This window comes from Pomacea canaliculata, linkage group LG5, assembly GCF_003073045.1.
Source record: "Pomacea canaliculata isolate SZHN2017 linkage group LG5, ASM307304v1, whole genome shotgun sequence".
NCBI lineage: Eukaryota > Metazoa > Mollusca > Gastropoda > Architaenioglossa > Ampullariidae > Pomacea > Pomacea canaliculata.
The window spans coordinates 34,181,159-34,198,504 of record NC_037594.1 but is presented as its reverse complement, the minus strand read 5'-3'; the positions used below and the strand labels follow the sequence as shown (position 1 = coordinate 34,198,504).

Genomic DNA, 17,346 nt, shown 5'->3' with positions numbered 1-17,346 from the left:
GGCTATTTTGTATTTGTTATTTCATAAAATATTACATTAAAAAGATTTTTATTTAAAATAATGTGTTGTTTATTAATCCAGATTTTACACCAATGCTTATGTTTACTCGAAAATGGCGGGTAAGAGAACTGTTGCAACAGATGTAGAAGACGAAGACTTTCCTTTGGAACAGCTCGAGGAAATTGTCAAGCGAACAACGAGACATCAGTCAGAAAGTGAAAGACGTACTATACGACAAGAATCATACGCCGCAATTGGTGCTCTCCTTGGTATGTCAATGACAAAAATTAATTTTCAAGAGGGACCGTTAATAGCATGCGCCAACGATTTTTAATTTTCACACCTCGAAAGAGTGTCCTCGAAGAATTTGTAAATCACTTTAAATTTCAAACTTGGTTAATGATTTTTTTTAATTTTTAATTTTCCTACATTTTAAACAATCGAAGGCGTCCTTAATGTTCTTTCCTTGAAGTTGGATTGGGAGTTTCTGCTTGTTGATTCGCATTACTTCAGTCTTTTTGTTGATTTTTAGGCTAATGTTCTCCGCTTCGTCCGATAGCGGATAGCCTATTCAGTTTGGTTTGTGTATGCTGTTGCCGATGAGATATAAAACTAATACTATCTGCAAAGACTACGTCCTTTATCTGTTTGATGAAGTTACACTGGATACTGGTGGTGTCTTGGGTTGTGTTACGCATAATCCAGTCTATGACTATCAGGAAAATATGCAACCCTGTCTTATGTAAGTCTTCATGATGAAAGGTTTAATTGAGTTTGCCAGTGTGGATAACTTGGCAGGATAAGTCTTTGTACAACCCCTCGATAATGTTTATGAGCTTAGGCAGAATACCATAGCGGTTCATAAACCTCCAGATGACGTCCTTGTCTACACTGTCAAATGCCTCCTGAAATGCCACAAAAGTTAAATAGTGGGAGAATTGCCATTCAATAGACTGCTTGATGATACGGAGGGTGGCGATGTGGTCAGTCCATGACCTTACGAAACCCTGCTTGTCCTGGTCTCAGTCTCTTATCTAGTGTCTAGAATAACCTATAGTATGCACTAGTCTGTCTTGCATTACCCTTGCCAGGACTTTGCTGGGAATGGACAGCATCATGATGATGCTGAACCAGAAGAGAATAAAAATCTTACAATAACACCAAAAAAATTCCTTTGTGGCATCAGAAATCTAAGATTTTCTCTTATTTGTATATGGCAAACATCTACAAGCTCAGTGCCTCCTGTGAAACATCCTAGGAACAACAAGCGTTCTTCATCGTCCTGAATACTGCAGAAAAATCCGGCCTTCCCAACGACATTTGTACTGAATGGACAGGCCATTCAGATAATAATATGAGAAACTTTAGGCCAACATACTCCAATGCAACTCTTTGTCACAAACCTGCTGTGTTATTTTTTTTTAAATGTTTTTTTCAGCCTGGAAGGGGATAGGAAAAGTAGCTGGAAGAGCAATTAATGCAGCTGTCAGTGTCAACAGTTTGAGTGTGCCCTGCAGGGATAGCCGGCCTTTTTAATCAAAAGTGCAATACATCCCTCTGCCTCAGATGTTTTAAGCCATGTCATGATACATAATGTTATGATTTGGACTATGATTCTCCTTATACGTTTTTTAAACTTATGAACACTACATTGCTCTCATATTGCAAAGAGGTTCTTTTCTCTCACATCATCCCGGTGTCATCTTTATAGGGCAGGTTGTATCTAAACAAACAAAAATTAAAAAACTGCTTTCCTGATCTTTTTTATGTGTTCTGGGGACTCCAAATAACAAGTTTTACCATAAAAACAAATTTACTGAACAAAATTTGGGAGATATCAGGTTTAATGGCATTTTGTTCCTTAAAATTGTCTGTTTTGCTCTTTAAACTAGAAAATCGGCAGGAGCTGACCAATCCAGAATCAGATGTTTTGAACCAGATTCTCGAGGAGCAAAATCAAAGGTTTATGCGAGGTATGTATAATTGTGACTGGCAGGGGTTAATAATTAACAAAATTAAATTTTGTCTGCTGGCTGTTAATTAGAGCAAAGGGAATTCTCATTTTGTACCATAAAAATATGAAAGTCTTTCTGTTAATTTGAACTTGAAAGGTAATAAGAGAATGCTTTTTTTTCAATTCTTTACAGTTCTTAACCCAAGAGAGGCTGCGCTAGACTCTCACATTCTAGCATTAATAGCAGATGCAGGCAGACAGAAAGCCCAAGCATTCACATTAGAGTTTGTTAAATTTCAGCCTTCAGAGTTTTCTGAAAAGCTGGTAAGCTATTATTAATTTAAAACATACCAATGCATCCTGTCATAAGTGGAGTACAATACATGTTGTCTGGTTGTTGATACATTTACATGGTTCCTTGGTCATAGACCCAAAACTGCCCTTATTCAGTGAAGCTTCCAAGTTGTGAGGGATTCCATCTTGTATTAAAAAAACCCAAAACATTCACTGCACAAATAGTGTCCTTGGCTGTATGGCAACTGTAATTGATAGTCACTATTACATTAAAAGACAGCAATCGAAAATTTTGTCTGCTGTTGTTGATGGCCAGCAATAGCAATTTTAAAAAAAAAATCTGCTTACCTTTTGCTGCTGTAATTTTGAATTTTTAGACTCCATAAATTTGAGAAGAAAAATACAATAGAATATTGTAAGTGTGGTTGTGTGTGTTTGGTTTCCATTCTCAGAAAACCTTTGTTGATGAGAATCTTGGAGTGCATGATGGAAGAAGCTTGACAAAACAAGGATGGAAAGAGCTCGGTAGTTTTGCACAGCGGTTCCTGAAAAAGTCACCACCTCTACACTTCATGTAATGACATATTTTCTTTGCTCATGAAATTTATCCTCTAGTGTGATAAATGTTTTATATTAGAAAATTTTAGTGTTGTATCCACGGGGACTATGGATTATGTGTGAAGGTGTGGATCATTTGAACGTGGAGAAGTAGTGAAGAAAACAGTTACTCGAGAACGTAGAGGGAAGAAAGACACTGAACCAGGGAAAACAACAGAGCTGAAGGAGGTAAGGAACTTTTGGTAGTACAAAAATAATAGTGAAAATAAGTTTCTTGTTAAAGCACATTAGCACCGAAAAACACATCATTCATTTAAAAAAAAAAACAGCCATATGATATCAAGAACATGGCATTAAGAACAACAAACCTGGACCTGTGATGTCATAGGAGCTTGAGTTTTGGTTCTTTCCAACGACAAAGAAGAATGTTGATGTTATACATGTAAGAATTATATAAAATGGAGAATTTTACTCATATTTAAGGCTTTCTTTTAACAATCAATATTTTAGTCTTTTAATAATTTTGTGCATGGTTTACTGCATACATGTGTGTGTGCGCGCACTTATTAAGTAACGGGAGTCAAAATATATGTTGTAGAAAAAAGAGGGTGCCTCTAAAGAAACATACAGACATCAGAATTCTCTACCAGTTGTCAAAAAGTAAATGGATTGTAATGACAACTAACACCTTGCCAGTTTACATCAGAATAACCTATAGCATGCACTTTTTGTGCTATCTCATCATAAATAAATATATGTTGTTTCATGTAAATTATGTCTTGCATATAAAACTTTTAGCCAGTTTTAGACAACCTTATCTATAGCTGATTCTGATGGCTAATTATACTGTGTTACATACAATCCAAAAGTTAATCTCTTTGCAACACATGAGGATTGGTTATGCAACCCCACATACTTTATTGAGATGACATACTATCTTGTATGTTAATGTGTTAATAGAGGTTGCCTGTGTTTGCAGTTGAAGTCTTTCAGTGAGAAAAGAGAGGCCACAACAGAAGAAGTTGAAGAAATATTAAAGAATCTCTGGAATCTATATGAGAACTTAAATGAGAGTAAGTACTTTTAATAAGTTAATTAAGTGACCCCTAAGTCTTGTATATTTTTCTAAATGAATGTCACGCTTCATATTCCACATTTTTTAAAACTGTTGATTATTAAAGTATTCAGTTGTTGAGAAAAGTATTTTAAGTTAAATTATTAGATGCTAGTTGACATTAAGCTCAAAGCTGCTTGTGGCCAGCCTGCCTTTATAACAACATTTGTTGAGACCATAATGTGCTTGTAGGTTTCTTGACCACTATACTTCAGCTAGACACATTTAAAGTTCTTTGCCCCAGTCTGTTTGTAATTCTTATGTCAGTGTTATGGAACTTCCTCTAAGTATTCATTTCTTTTCTAAAAGTTGATTATCCCTTTGGATAAGAAGGGCATTTTTAAGAAAATGCCTTGTGATCCATATATCTGAATGTATGGTGTTCGGTAGGCTTTGTAAATTGTCACTGTGCGATATATATACATTGGCTGTGTACGTGTATGCATATTTATGTTTCAGAAAGTCCGATCTGCTATTTTGAGTTTGTGGTAAATCCACATTCATTTGGACAGACAGTTGAAAACATCTTCTATGTCTCCTTTTTAGCTAGAGTAAGTGGAGAAAAGATACTGGGCTCTCTGCAGATGTATTCATATATGTTTCTGTGCATGAGAGAGAAATGGGCGATTTGGGGAGACAATATGCATGTATCTGTATATGTATTTTTTTTTCACTTATTCTGACATTAATAATCAAAAGATGCACATTGATTTTTTTTTTTAATTCAAGGTTTAAATTAAAAAGGTACTTTTGATAATGTGTTTATACTGTTGTTATGAAATAACTGACCAGCACACTACTACGAAAATATCTAGACAACAGCAAGGTATGCTAAGTTTTCTAAATCTAAAAACAAACCTAGGCAAGATAGAGACTCTGTAAATTTTCTTATATAATAGGATTTGTATAGCACATTCACCCCACACTTAGGCGAGCTTGATGCACTGTACAAAAGAGCACCAGGGAGTGAAACTGGATGACAGGGACAGACAAACATGCAAACGCCCATGCACAGTCAACAGTACCAAGAATATGGAAGAAACTAATCCCTTATTTGATTTCTAGTTGTTTCCCTCCAACATTTGTATGTTTGTGGGATTTTTCCCCCTTCCCTGTTTCAGACAGAGAAAATCAATCCCCTCTTCCCACTCATACCCCTTTTTTACTTGCGGTTAGGTGTAAACGTCTTTTGTTACCAACAGTAGACTTAATGTACTTACTACCTTTAGATCACCTTCTACTCAGGCTGAATGCATTTTGAGATAACTGTTGTGATATAGCAGTATTATTATTTTGGAGATTTCCAACAAGTAAAAGACTTGAATCCTTTGTTTTTGTATCTGTCAATAGGATGGGTTCATCAAGATCTTTCTGGATGAAGATGGGCTACCTGTTATAGGTATATATATATTGTGTGTTTTCACTTATAAATTGTGATAGAAGGGAACTAAAATCTGTGTGAAGCTAATTTTAAGTAGAAAATTGCTTTTAGCAGACAAAAACATTTTCCTCCATTCCAAAGGGTTTAATTTTGTTGATCTCTTATAAAGGGCATGCTTTGCAAACATTTCCTGGCATAGTCCTAAATAATGACAGCAGAGATTGTGGATAATGATGTAAGCATTGGATTTTTGACAGTTGTTTAAAAAACAATTCGAACTCTTGAGCAGTGTCACAAAGTAAGTCATTCAGATACTCGGGTATGCACAAAATTATTAAAAAAATACAAAGAATCAAAAGTGCTAACAGAACAAATCAGAACTATAATTGAAACACAAACCATGCAAAAACAAAGCTATTTATATATCATTATTTTATGACAAGGCAGTTTCTCTCAGACATCTCCAATAGCCTTTCCGAGTGTTATATTAAGAGTTAACTTTCTGTAGCTTCTAAATATACTTTACTTAAAAAGCTTGGAAATCCTGAGACAAGTGTGTGAAAAAGCAAGAGGGAAAATGAATACATTTGGCAGTAGCAGTATACTGGATGCCTCGTTTCCACTTTTTTTTTTTCATTGCAAATAGATTTTTTTTGTTTTTTTTTTTTCAATGCTGTACCTTGCATGAAGTGGAATATTTATCTACAGAGCCACTGGATAGAGAAAATGAGAGCCGGCATGATAGAGAGCCAGCAGAAAATGCTGCTCGACAACAGATGGTGGTTGCTATCACACCCAAGGAATGGAAGGTGAGTCAAATTTTCATTACTGGTCAGCTGTTTAATCATCGTATTATGCACTTTGTCATTATAACGATGGGCAGAATTGCATGTTTTTGTTTGAGACCAAATTGATATTAGGCATATGTGACAATTAGAAGTAGGGTTTTTCATTCAACATCACAATCTTTTCTATGCAGGAAATCATCAAGACTTTTAAAATTACACAACCTCTCATCAAAAGCCGAGCACCAGTAGCAGAACAAAATGGAGCGGCGTCCTCTTCTTCTTGAAAAATAAATGCATGAGGAATATTTGGCAGCTTCGGTTGCGAAAAAATATATGGCAGTTCTGTGATATCATGGAGAGGAACACTACATGGGTAATGTTAAGCCATGGTGGATATGCTGATTACAGCATTTTAATGATGCATGCATGGATCTGTCACAACTGGAGTCATTTTTTGTCTTCATCTTTCTGATTAATTGGGGTTATTTTGCTTATGTTTGGAGGGGATGTGGAGGAAACTGCTCAAGGGCAGTGGCATTTTAATGGTGGTTGTAAGTTCTGATCTTTATGCCTGATAATTATTCTAAACAGCACTAGGGTCTTGTCATTTTGAAGGAGTACTTTTGTATAAACATGTATCAATCAGCTTTCTGTCTCATAAGCATTAATTCTAATTTCCTCTTTTTTTTGGATCTGACAGGCCTAGCATTTAGTCCTTGAGTTTATGATTAATTATAGGTTGGGTTTTTTTCTCCTTTTTCCCTCTACCTTTGCATTTTTTGCTTTGGAGAAGTTATGTATACTTTATGGTCAATGTAGAAAATTGTCACAATTTCCAGAGGGAGAAAGCACCTTCAGATATTAAGTAATCTAATCTTTTCATCAGTGTGGTGTAAAATGAAACAGCAAAGCAAACATTCAACATGCTGGAAATTTTTGCTGTCCATATGAAGTTTACCTATTCAAAAGTGCACCCCCTTACTTTCGTGCATGCGCTGACATCTACATGCTCTTTTCACTCCACAAAATAAAAGACGACTCTGTCTTTATTGGCCCTGCCAACTTTTATTAACATAAGATATAAGACTTCCCATGAGCACAATCGCGCGCGCACACATATAAAAATTAATTGCGACACACTCTCTCTCACTACCTCTCTAGAAACTGTGTCCTTGTGTACACTCATGTAGGTATCTTTAGATTGTCCCACAGACTAGTGTTAAGAGACTGCATAATCTGTCGAAAAACACATCTATGTCCATTACAAAGGGTTGGTCTTTTTTCAGGATTTCAATTTTTATTGAGTAGGCCTGAGCCCATTTCAAGGGGAACAACAGCAGCCATCATCATTTACATTTTCATAAACTGTAGTGTGTAAAATAAAGATACAGTTAACTTTCGATAGTACGAAGATGTAAGATGTACAGCAACATCATTATTTTATATCCCAACATGGACAGTATTTGAGATTATGTTCACCAAACGACATAAACTAAATGGAACAAATGCAGAATTCAACTAGTGCAAATGAAAATCTACAATGGAACTCAGATTAAGAAGTAAGCATTTCAGTATGTGTCAGATTGCTTGATTCTTTATTACTTTAAGGGCATAGCTTCAGCAAAGGTGTATTTAAGAAAATGCCTACAGATCTTAAAACTGCTGTACATACAATCCAGTAATGAGTAATGTCAAGACCAGTTTTTCTCAAATTTTATAGAGACATATATATACACATGCACTTCATGTAGCATTTGTGAATATTAGCATCACACACGCACACACCTCCCCTGCTTTTACACCATTATCTTAAATATCAACACCATATATGGTGGTTGTAGGATCATAGACCTGTATCCACTGTTGAATCTACCTTTCAGTCCTTTCTCTTTTTTTCTCTCATTTTTTGCCCTGCTGGTAGTCCTTCGGTGACGGACCATTCTCTCTTCTCCATCCAATGTTTTAAAGTTCTCCATTATACTTCCTTTTTGAGCTGAAGACCTTTCTTATCTTTAACTAACATTTTAAAAATACTCAAAGTTACTTTGTTTGAGAGTTTGTCTGTAGTTTTTCTATAAAAATATCTCCACATGACACAGTTCAAGTAGTATTGTAAAAGGAAGTGTATTACTTATTTGATATTTTCTCTTTGTGTGTGAGCAAGAGAGAAGAATGAAAATAACGGGTCAAACAAATGATAGACTGAAAGAAGTTGCAGGATTAAAGTGGATGTGGCACACCATATGAACTGATGTCATGTTGTTAAGGGAATTTTTATGTCTCAATTAAAAGTTTCTGAGAATGTGTATTTTGGTGTTTGTGTTTGGGTGGGTGTATATGCACACTTAAATGCCTAGTTGGATTGTAAAGTGCCAATCAATTTCACACCAGAGTGCAGTTTTCAAGGGTACTTTGTAAACTAGATATGCTTCAAAAATCTTCAGGGATGACCTTTTTATTTTTTCTTTTGTCTTTTTTGTCCCTCCTCTTGCATCCTGATGTGTGTGAAAGCAAATAGTCCATAGCTGCAAAACTCACAACTTTATCATTTAATTACTGTATGATCCATAACAATAGGTTTCATCTGTTCATTTGTACAACTCGCCTGCAAAAAAAAAAAAACGACCTGGCCACTTGTAAACAGATCTGAAAAGGAGTGGAGAGTGAATGTATTTTACAAATGCAGTTAAAAAAAGGTATTAATCTATCCACACTTTCTGAGCTGCTAAATCTGGCATTTTTGTTCCCTTGAAGTATAAAAAGTAAACCATGCATAATCATCTGAATAATGACAATTGCAGTTTTCTAGCTGTAGAAACATCAATAGGCCATTAAGGTTTAAAGTGATCTTGAAGAATAAAAGGGTTTCCTCTCCTTCAGCATAAAATAAACTTCTCCAGTCTAAAAATAATTTTATCAGTGCTGTCCTGCTTGAGTTGCTAGTCCTCAGATCAGGGGAGAAAACTTTGCAATGCGCAGTTCAAGAGCACCTGAAAAATACAAATATTTCTGAAAACTTTTTGAAATTAATAATCTCTCATGCTTTGCCGAAAACCGTTGCAGGGAAAAAGATCATAGACGAAAGCAAAATTCAGGTGTTTTTTTTTCTTCACAATTCAATGGATGGTATACATTCATATAAGGTATGCATTAAAGGAAGCAAGAAAAGAACCCCTTGTGTGTGTTTTCGTTAAATGTTTGCAGGAAAAATGCTACCCTTTCTTTGTGTGCCAGTAAGCAATTAGACAAGCATTCCTTTGCTTTTGCCTTCAAGGAAATTTTGGTGTCACCCCACCATCCGCAATTAAATATTTTGATAGTTCGCATTCTGGGGATAATAGCCTCCTAAGATTGTAGAGAGACAAATGATTCTGAACAGTGAAATTATAGCTGTTTTCAGCAACCTTATCCTGAAAACGTGTCTGGTCTGACTCCTATGTTAAGGGGATCTTTTGTGACAGCATTAGGCCTTTAGGGGCATTGCTTGTCAGGTTATTCTACAAGTATATAAATATTCACAACCAAGACCTTACTCAGCAACACTGTCACATGGGCGGCAATCACCAGGCCAAATCCAGGGGTCAGGTACACATGCAGGTCGACTACATCCGGGGTGGCAGCGTTTGCAACAGGTCCGGTGAGGGCGAGGGATGCGTGTAAAAACCACGTCAACGACAGCAGCGCCAGACGCCGAGTGCCGGAGGCGGCTGCTGACATCGGCAGGAACGATCGCGACCTCGGACTCAGAAGCTTGGCTGCCGCAGCGCCATACACGACCAAGATGGAGGCCGTTGCCAGACTAACGAGACACGGAGCGGTGATGAAAGGGAGGGTTGTGTCCACGTCGTTCTGGAAACAGTAGGACAGAGAGCAAGACCATTTTTCTTCGAGTACCTGAGGTAGACGTGTTGTTATGGTGCACTGCCTGAGGAGACTGGTAGCTATATAGTCTCACAAATACTCACCTTTATCTTGGCTTCTAGATCCTTTATCGCGTGCGTGAGCGGCTGGAAGTCGATCTCCCGTAGCGTGCTGAGGTAATGAAGCAGGACCTCGCGGGCAATGGCTTCTATGACGTCACACGTGAGGTCCTCTTGACTCAAAACATGGCGGCCTAACTCAACGGCCTTGCCACTTTGCTCAAGGCGCGCCCTGCATCAAATTTCAGAAAAAAATTCAAAATAATTAACATTGAAAATAACTCCTTGTGACATTTTCCGAGGGCTTTGCTTAAATAAAATTATTGTCACTCAAAATTCCAAATTTACATTGTCGTGTTTTCTCCTCCCTCCATTCAATTATTTATAGACAGGAAATGAACTTAGTACTAGTTTCTGCATTGAAAAATAAAACAAAGGTTTTCTTACAACAGGACTTGGAAGTCTTTGTGTAGGTCGATGCTCACGTGAAAGACAGAGATGAGCATGCAGGCCACCATCAAGCTGCATCCTCCACACGCCAAGAGCACGGCCAGAAGCCAGGGACGACAACCAGACGGCAGGGGGCGACTTGCTTCTGTGGCGTCACATCTCCAACGGCGGCGGTCGATCTTCTTCTTGCGGTGAAAGTTCATCACAGAACTGGAAAGACGGCCATAGCAGTTTGTCAACAATCCGGAGCCTTTCTTGATACGCACCCCAGTGATGTCACTGCGAAAACTGGGGCAGTCCAGCTGTTCAGATGTTTGGGATGATGATAGCCTTGTGTCTTCTATAGGGTGAGAGAGTTTGTGAGGGTCTGTGGCTGCAAGATAAGAATCCCCTAGGTCCCCTATATGACCTAGATACCAACCATCTGAACAAGACGACTGGGGAAAGGAAATTATTTCAATGTCTTGGCTGCGTCCACTGGCAGGTTCAGCTTGTGTTAACTCTGAACTTTCGCCTCTCGGCAGAGGATGAGAGCTGTCCTGGTTATGTGCACTTTCTAGCTTTGAACATTGCTGATGGTCAAGCAGGAGATCGGCGTCCTGCTTCTGCAAATTCGACAGCCTAGCGTGCCCGATGGCCGAGATCAAGAATATAAAGCACGAGCAGGCGCCACAGGCGAAAGCCGCCAGCAAAGTCCGGCCACCCGACTCGAGAGAAACTGTCACATGAACCAGGGGGACGAAATCAACCAAAGATTCAACCTGCAACATGAATCGAGAACTACCACTAGGTGTCTTTTAAGAAGAAGAAAAAGGTAACGAGTTTAACACTGTCACCTGTAAGTGGTTCACCGTATCTAAGACCCGAACTCTCTCATTCCCGCGCATGCTATGTTTGCTGTTAACTCAAAACCGATTTGCTGTGTGGGGAGGGAACGTTTAGTAGTCACAGGTCGGGGCTAACCTCGAATCGTGGTCACATTTTACTTTGAAATCCAGCCACACTGATTCAAAGTAACATCATCAGTTGCAGCAACAACAATAATAGTAAGATTTTTCACATGTCACGTCTATACATACGATGTGCGTCCAGAACACTGCGACAGCCGCACCGAGAACGTTGAGCACCAGCAGTGGCAAGACAACAGCATACGCAGAACGACGATGTCGATAGTCCGGGATCCTCCTCCTGTGCCAGAAGGCAGTCAGAATCCCAATACAACCCGTTAATAATGCCGGGTAGGCGAGGTAAACCTGAAATGTACCAAATTATGAATGAACCACGGTATCGTTTGACAGATTTCCTTAACATCGAAAGAAAGTCCTACTCATTACTTGTGTGAACATTTATGCAGAAGAAAGAAATTTCACTAGGAAATATATCCAATGGAGCTAAACCCTTGAGTTAAATGGGACTTGAAAGTGATTTCATATCTGGAAGAAAGCTTTGCAAGCATAGAAAAGAATCGATCACACACGATCGTTCTCATATGCAGGATGTTACCCAAAGAAAGCATGAAGCAAGCAACAAATTTGACTCACCAGACTGTAGTTAGTGACGGAGAAGTGCACCGTCCGCTCCTCCTGGCTGTGTTCCAGGTACAGTGCTAACGAGTCCATTAGGACCCTGAAGTCGCTGATGGCGGTAGACAACTCCTCGGCTTTGATCACTATCTTGAGTAACACCAAGAGAGCATTGACTGTCAGGAATGAGGCCTTGAACATCCAACCCATCACAGGAAACATAAGTCCCAGTAAGCTGACACTTCGAATTATGCACAGGGTATGCATACAGGTCGAATATTCAACCTGCCGACGTTTTCTCACCTGCCCTCGCTCTTGAGGACTAGCTCTGCCATTGCCATGATTGGCGCCAAACTTGTGACCTCTTCCTGGAACGAGAGCAGCAGACACGTTTTTCTTGGCTGTCTGGTCGTCCGAACGCAGCCACTTCCGAAGCTCGCTCCTCGTGCTTCCAGGCGAAAATTCGTGAAGAATCCGATCCTTTTCTTCTTGAATCACGGTCTTCAGATACGTTTCTTGAGACTTGTTGTCGCCTTTCACCGTACGAGCCAAAGGATCGTGAAGCGAAGGGCTGTATTCTAGTTTATCTTGAAAGAACGCCAACGTAGAACAAAATTTGGTGCACAAATTTCTGTGGCTTTCGTTTTCTCGCCTCTGGCTCGAGACCGTGTGTGATGTGTTCTTGCAGACATAAGACTGGCAGTAACTGGCGATTTCTTCTACACGGATCCCGGCCATTGATTTATGGGATTGGGTCAGTTCGGAAGAGAGAATGCGTACTTTGTCCCTAGAACAGATGGGTAGTTTAAAAAGAGCATCCATGGCAGCCATGTTACCCTCTAGCTGTGTCGACAAGCTTCTTAGGTGGTGCACGACAGAGCTGAATCCTGGAGCAGCCTTGGTGATCACTGTTACCCAAGGCAAAGTAAAAGCCACCAGGACTAAACCCAAGCCACAGAAAGAGACCAACATGGCGATCGCTTGCAGAAGGTTAAAAAAAACAAATCTGGAACGGTGTTCACCTTTCTTTTCATTGTTAGCCGAATGGCTTTTGCACTTCACGTGTTGTCTTTCTTTTAGTGCTTCTCTTGTTTTCTGAAACATCTGTCTAAGCGCTGGGTACTGACTGATCAGGGAAAGAGAGAGGGGAAGAATTACAGATGTCGCTAGTAAGATGAGTGTTGCCAGTCCTGAATCAAGAAAGGATAATACTATGTTTAATGTAGAAGAAGAATTGAGTACAGGTTGATTGTTTGGAGATGCGGGCTGGTTGTACCCATCTGTGATCCTAACGGTGACATTACTTTGACCTTCTTTAGTCATGACATTACCGGACACTGCTTCGGTTTCACGTGACCACGTGGTACTCAGGCAACACAGGTACAGCAGGGAAGCAAACAAGCCCGACGCCTTCTTAAGTTGTCTTCTCGTGAGGTCGGAGACGAGGTTTGCCAGGATCCAGGATGAAGCGTATGCGCACAAAGTCGCTGCTGACAAAGACTGCAGAAAACAAGATGTCACGGGTGGCAGTGGCAGAATGGACATGCAACATTCAGCATCTAGGGGCGTCCTTGAGTGCAAGTGGCCTTTGCTTCTTTCAGGCGGGCACGTGATGCTGGACGCCGTTAAGCACGTTGAGGACGCCGTGGAGGACATTCTGAGCACGTGCACCACTCCAATAACAATCGTCATCAGCAGGCAGACTATTTTGGACAGTGTTTTACAATGTCTGAAATCACAAAGGTGGAAACATTGGTAGGATGGAACACGCACACTCACATATGTTTGTGCATGCACACGAAGCAGTAGACCATCGTATAAGCTCTTGTGTTAGGTCCTATATATGTACAATGCAACTTCGCTTATCTGCTATGGGCATTGGAGTGGAATTATACATCTGTATCCCCAGCAGAAAAAGTTGAATCATAATTAAAAAAGAAACCAACGATGATTATGGTCCAATTAGCGAAGAGATTCTGACCCTGTACAAAGATGCGAGGCACGTGCGTCGAGTGCAGTCTGGCGACGGTCGTTCGTGTCACCGTCAGGGCGGATCACATCTCGTGCCCAGGGCGTCCTCAGCCATCGAGGGAAAATGATCCCCAGGCCTGCTGCTAACAGGGCCACAACTCCTGCGGTGTACAGGAAGAAGCCTGCAAACCAGTTCCAAATGCTGAATTTAAACATTAAATATTCATTTGGGAATATTGTGTTGACATTGGTACTAAGAGATTGCTGATCACTACCCAAGGAAACAATACAGAAGCAATTTTTTTAGAGATACTAAGCTACCGTCTGGGAAAACCCTACCAACAGAAACCAAAAGTAGTAAATAGTAAAGCAGCGGTTCTCAACCTTTTACTTGTGACGCCCCCCTTGACGAACAAAAGTACGTCCACGCGCCCCCCTTAGCCGGCAATGTAAGCTAATTTCACTAATACCGGTATAAGAAACTTAAAAAAAAAATGACCACCTTCGCCCCCCAAGGGGGGCGCGCCCCACTGTTTGAGAACCGCGGTCGTAAAGAATGAGTAGGAATGGGACATAGGAAGAATCATCTCAAGAGCTCATCGATGATCTGGGATGTTTGGTTTCCTGAGTGGTACCTGAATAATCAAGCGCGATGCTGACGACGCAGTGTCCAAAGATCGGCAGTGGACCTGCCACAGCCCCTTGTGCCCTCTTTGTTCCGGAACCAGAGGAGGCGAGCGTGAGATAGAGCCCTGCGCGAGACAACCATCTGACGCCTGGTGGGAGCAGTGTCGACAAGGCTTGGCCGTCTTGTCCACGCTGTCCACCGGACGATGTCCGACAACGTGCGATTCCATCGTTAACGACGTCTGAGTCCACCAAGAAGTCGCCACTGGTGGTTGGTAGGTTGTCGCCGTTTTGCTGGCTCCTCGTCGTCTTTTCTAATGAACTCCGGGATGCGATGCTTTCCAGCTGTTTCTTTACTCCCTGAGTGCACTCTTCACCACCCTCTTCCATTGGTTTACCTCCCACATGGTTTCTCAAACTTTTGTCGAGTTCTTTTCCTTCCTCTTTGTCATACTCCGGCCAAGTCCCTAACAGTATCTGCGAGCCGTTCATGGTGTCCATGACAACAACAAGGGCCACACTCAGGCGCAGCAGCAGGTACCTGTTGTGGGTGACGAAGAATTTTTTATACATAACTAAAGACATTTTAATTGCAAGCTCAACATTATGCTGAAAGGTAGCACTTCGAAATTAGATAAAGATAGACACTTTGTTCTTCTCTTACCGTTGGTTTTTTATTTATTTTTTTTTTTGTTTTTGTTGTTTAAAGTCAAGAAAACATCAATTCATGCATTGACTGGTGTACAGAATCAAGCCAGAAAATGAATATTGGGGGTATCTTTACAGCTGTTTACCTGCTTAGGACGATATGTGTCATACGGCTAATTAGTTGGTTTCTACCTGCTACCTTGACATTTCTTAACAAAACGCTTACAGTTTACTAGTTAAAGTATTCTTCTGTTCGTGGACTACACTGACATTCCCTAGTTCACATTTCACACAAACTTTCATGCTGATTACAAAATGTAATTTTTAAACTTTCCTGGTGTTACTTACATGAAATACAACAAATGCAAGAAGACATCCGACTGTGACATTCCCCTAAAGGAAAAGGTGGACCTTTCTTTAACTGTCAGGACTACAGAAGCCCCTTGAAGTAGCGCTGCCATTGCAACAAACAGCCGAAAGAATCCCAGGAACAGATTCTGCAGACTACCTCTGAGAGGATACTGAAATATATATATATAAAGGTATATAAAGTAGCTTAGACGATATGACGATCATGATGGAAACTGTTAAATGCACAATATTTTTATGCAATTGTAATTATGATTATGATATTTATGACTTTGCAACTATGGTATTTGTTGGTACTAAGCTGTCAGCAGAAGACAGTTTGTGTACTCACCACAGACGACTCAACTTTGATGCAGAGGCTATTTTTTCCAGTCCCGGCAACGAAGCACACTTCTCCCCAAGGACCGATAATCCTGAGCTTGGCATCCCGCAAGGTGGCGTCTGTGTAGCGCCGGAGCAGCTGCAGACCAGCGTTCAATTCCAGTTCCGAGCTCCTGTTGAGAACTTTCGTGAAGAAAGTTTTCAGATCTTTTTCTGTTATTCCCTTAGGGCAATGTACACACTGCGAGAGAATGGCCAGTAGTCAGATCTTTTGTACAGTATTTGTTTTGTATATCTTTTGAATATATAAATACTATTTTTTTTACTACTAGGTTATCATTTTCATCTGCCTTTAGAGACCTGACGAGCAAAAGTATGGATTATTCATGTATTTTTAAAGCTCTTTGGACGATCCAGGACTTTATCGATGCCCTCAGTTTCAAGACAATTTTTTTTTTTCGTTCGTTTTCTCACTCTCTCTCTCTCACACACACACAATTCACACACAGAATTGAGGTGTATAAGAAAAAAGTCTCGTGCTTACCATTGAAGACATCTTGACAGCTACAGAGATGACGAGCAAAAGAAGATTCAACTTGAGTACTCAGTGCTCTGTGGCGACCTCTTCCGCTTAGCTAATGGCGATGGGTGGTTAAGCTGATTAGCAGCAACCTGCGGGGAAGGTAATCCAACAGTACAGGCTACTGGCTGTTTGTTAATCTACCTGCTGATGCGGAAATAACCGTTACATCGTACAATACACCTGCGATGACCAGGAGATCCGCTTTACCGTGTTTTGCTTCTGGCAAGTTGCTTTGCCTTGTGTTATATTCTGTTATATTAGGTGGAACTCACATTGCTCCGAGCGAGAGAAGGAGGGAGGATAAATATGTTTGAAAACTGTGAAAGATTAACCCCAACAAAAGATCCGTTAATTTTAGAAGTTTTGAAAGTATCAGAGCTTCTTTCGAGGATAAACTGATCATGAAGTTTGGTAAGTGACAAAGTCTATAGTTTCTCTATTTCTTTGTTAGGTTTGCGCCGCTTAATTAAAATCGCTGAATATGTACGATAGACTTATGTCTAGTGACCATTTAGTTAGATCTTATAATAATATCAAACATGTATGTCGATCATTATTTCTCTCTCACACATACAGATCGACCGCCAGCAATTTATATGTCGTCTCTGAAAAGCACAAAAACCATTCAGTTCTGTTCGGATCTCCTAAATAGAGAAGAAGACAAACGACTTTGTCCACAGCCTAGTCACCTGCTTGGTACATCTCCAGATGCTTCTGCTTGGCACCGTCAATAGGCAGAAGCTAGTGTTGTTTGATCATGTCTTGTAATATGTTACCTTGCCGAAGACACTTCTCCAAAGTTGCGATGAAGGCGGCCGACGACCAGGAAAGCAGTAGAAAAACTG

The 17,346-nt window shown here is 40.1% G+C and overlaps 2 protein-coding genes across 2 annotated transcripts; one reads left to right on the top strand and one right to left on the bottom strand.

Annotated features, from left to right (window-relative positions):
• The first annotated feature begins 100 nt into the window (after positions 1 to 100).
• Positions 101 to 8,395, top strand: LOC112565019 (non-structural maintenance of chromosomes element 4 homolog A-like). Its single transcript, XM_025240234.1, has 10 exons — positions 101 to 269; positions 1,893 to 1,973; positions 2,148 to 2,278; positions 2,701 to 2,822; positions 2,932 to 3,034; positions 3,786 to 3,879; positions 4,380 to 4,471; positions 5,271 to 5,319; positions 6,010 to 6,110; positions 6,281 to 8,395. The coding sequence occupies exons 1-10, from the start codon at positions 113 to 115 to the stop codon at positions 6,371 to 6,373; spliced, it is 1,023 nt and encodes a 340-aa protein (XP_025096019.1). The 5' UTR covers positions 101 to 112; the 3' UTR covers positions 6,374 to 8,395.
• A 1,152-nt stretch (positions 8,396 to 9,547) lies between these two features.
• On the bottom strand, positions 9,548 to 16,298 carry LOC112564844. The gene is made up of 9 exons (XM_025239916.1): positions 15,929 to 16,298; positions 15,577 to 15,749; positions 14,589 to 15,121; positions 13,964 to 14,135; positions 12,001 to 13,711; positions 11,539 to 11,712; positions 10,457 to 11,220; positions 10,055 to 10,241; positions 9,548 to 9,938 (listed from the first exon to the last, which is right to left on the bottom strand). The coding sequence occupies exons 2-9, from the start codon at positions 15,687 to 15,689 to the stop codon at positions 9,582 to 9,584; spliced, it is 4,011 nt and encodes a 1,336-aa protein (XP_025095701.1). The 5' UTR covers positions 15,690 to 15,749; positions 15,929 to 16,298; the 3' UTR covers positions 9,548 to 9,581.
• Between the last annotated feature and the right edge of the window lie 1,048 nt (positions 16,299 to 17,346).

Coding starts and splice junctions, on each gene's coding strand:
- LOC112564844 (XM_025239916.1), bottom strand. CDS start 15,689: ATGGCAGCGCTACTTCAAGGGGCTTCTGTAGTCCTGACAGTTAAAGAA. Junction 13,712..13,963: donor GCCTCGCATCTTTGTACAGG/GTCAGAATCTCT, acceptor TTGTGATTTCAG/ACATTGTAAAACACTGTCCA. Junction 11,713..12,000: donor CCGTCACTAACTACAGTCTG/GTGAGTCAAATT, acceptor GGTACATTTCAG/GTTTACCTCGCCTACCCGGC.
- LOC112565019 (XM_025240234.1), top strand. CDS start 113: ATGGCGGGTAAGAGAACTGTTGCAACAGATGTAGAAGACGAAGACTTT. Junction 2,823..2,931: donor TCACCACCTCTACACTTCAT/GTAATGACATAT, acceptor TTATGTGTGAAG/GTGTGGATCATTTGAACGTG. Junction 5,320..6,009: donor AGATGGGCTACCTGTTATAG/GTATATATATAT, acceptor ATTTATCTACAG/AGCCACTGGATAGAGAAAAT.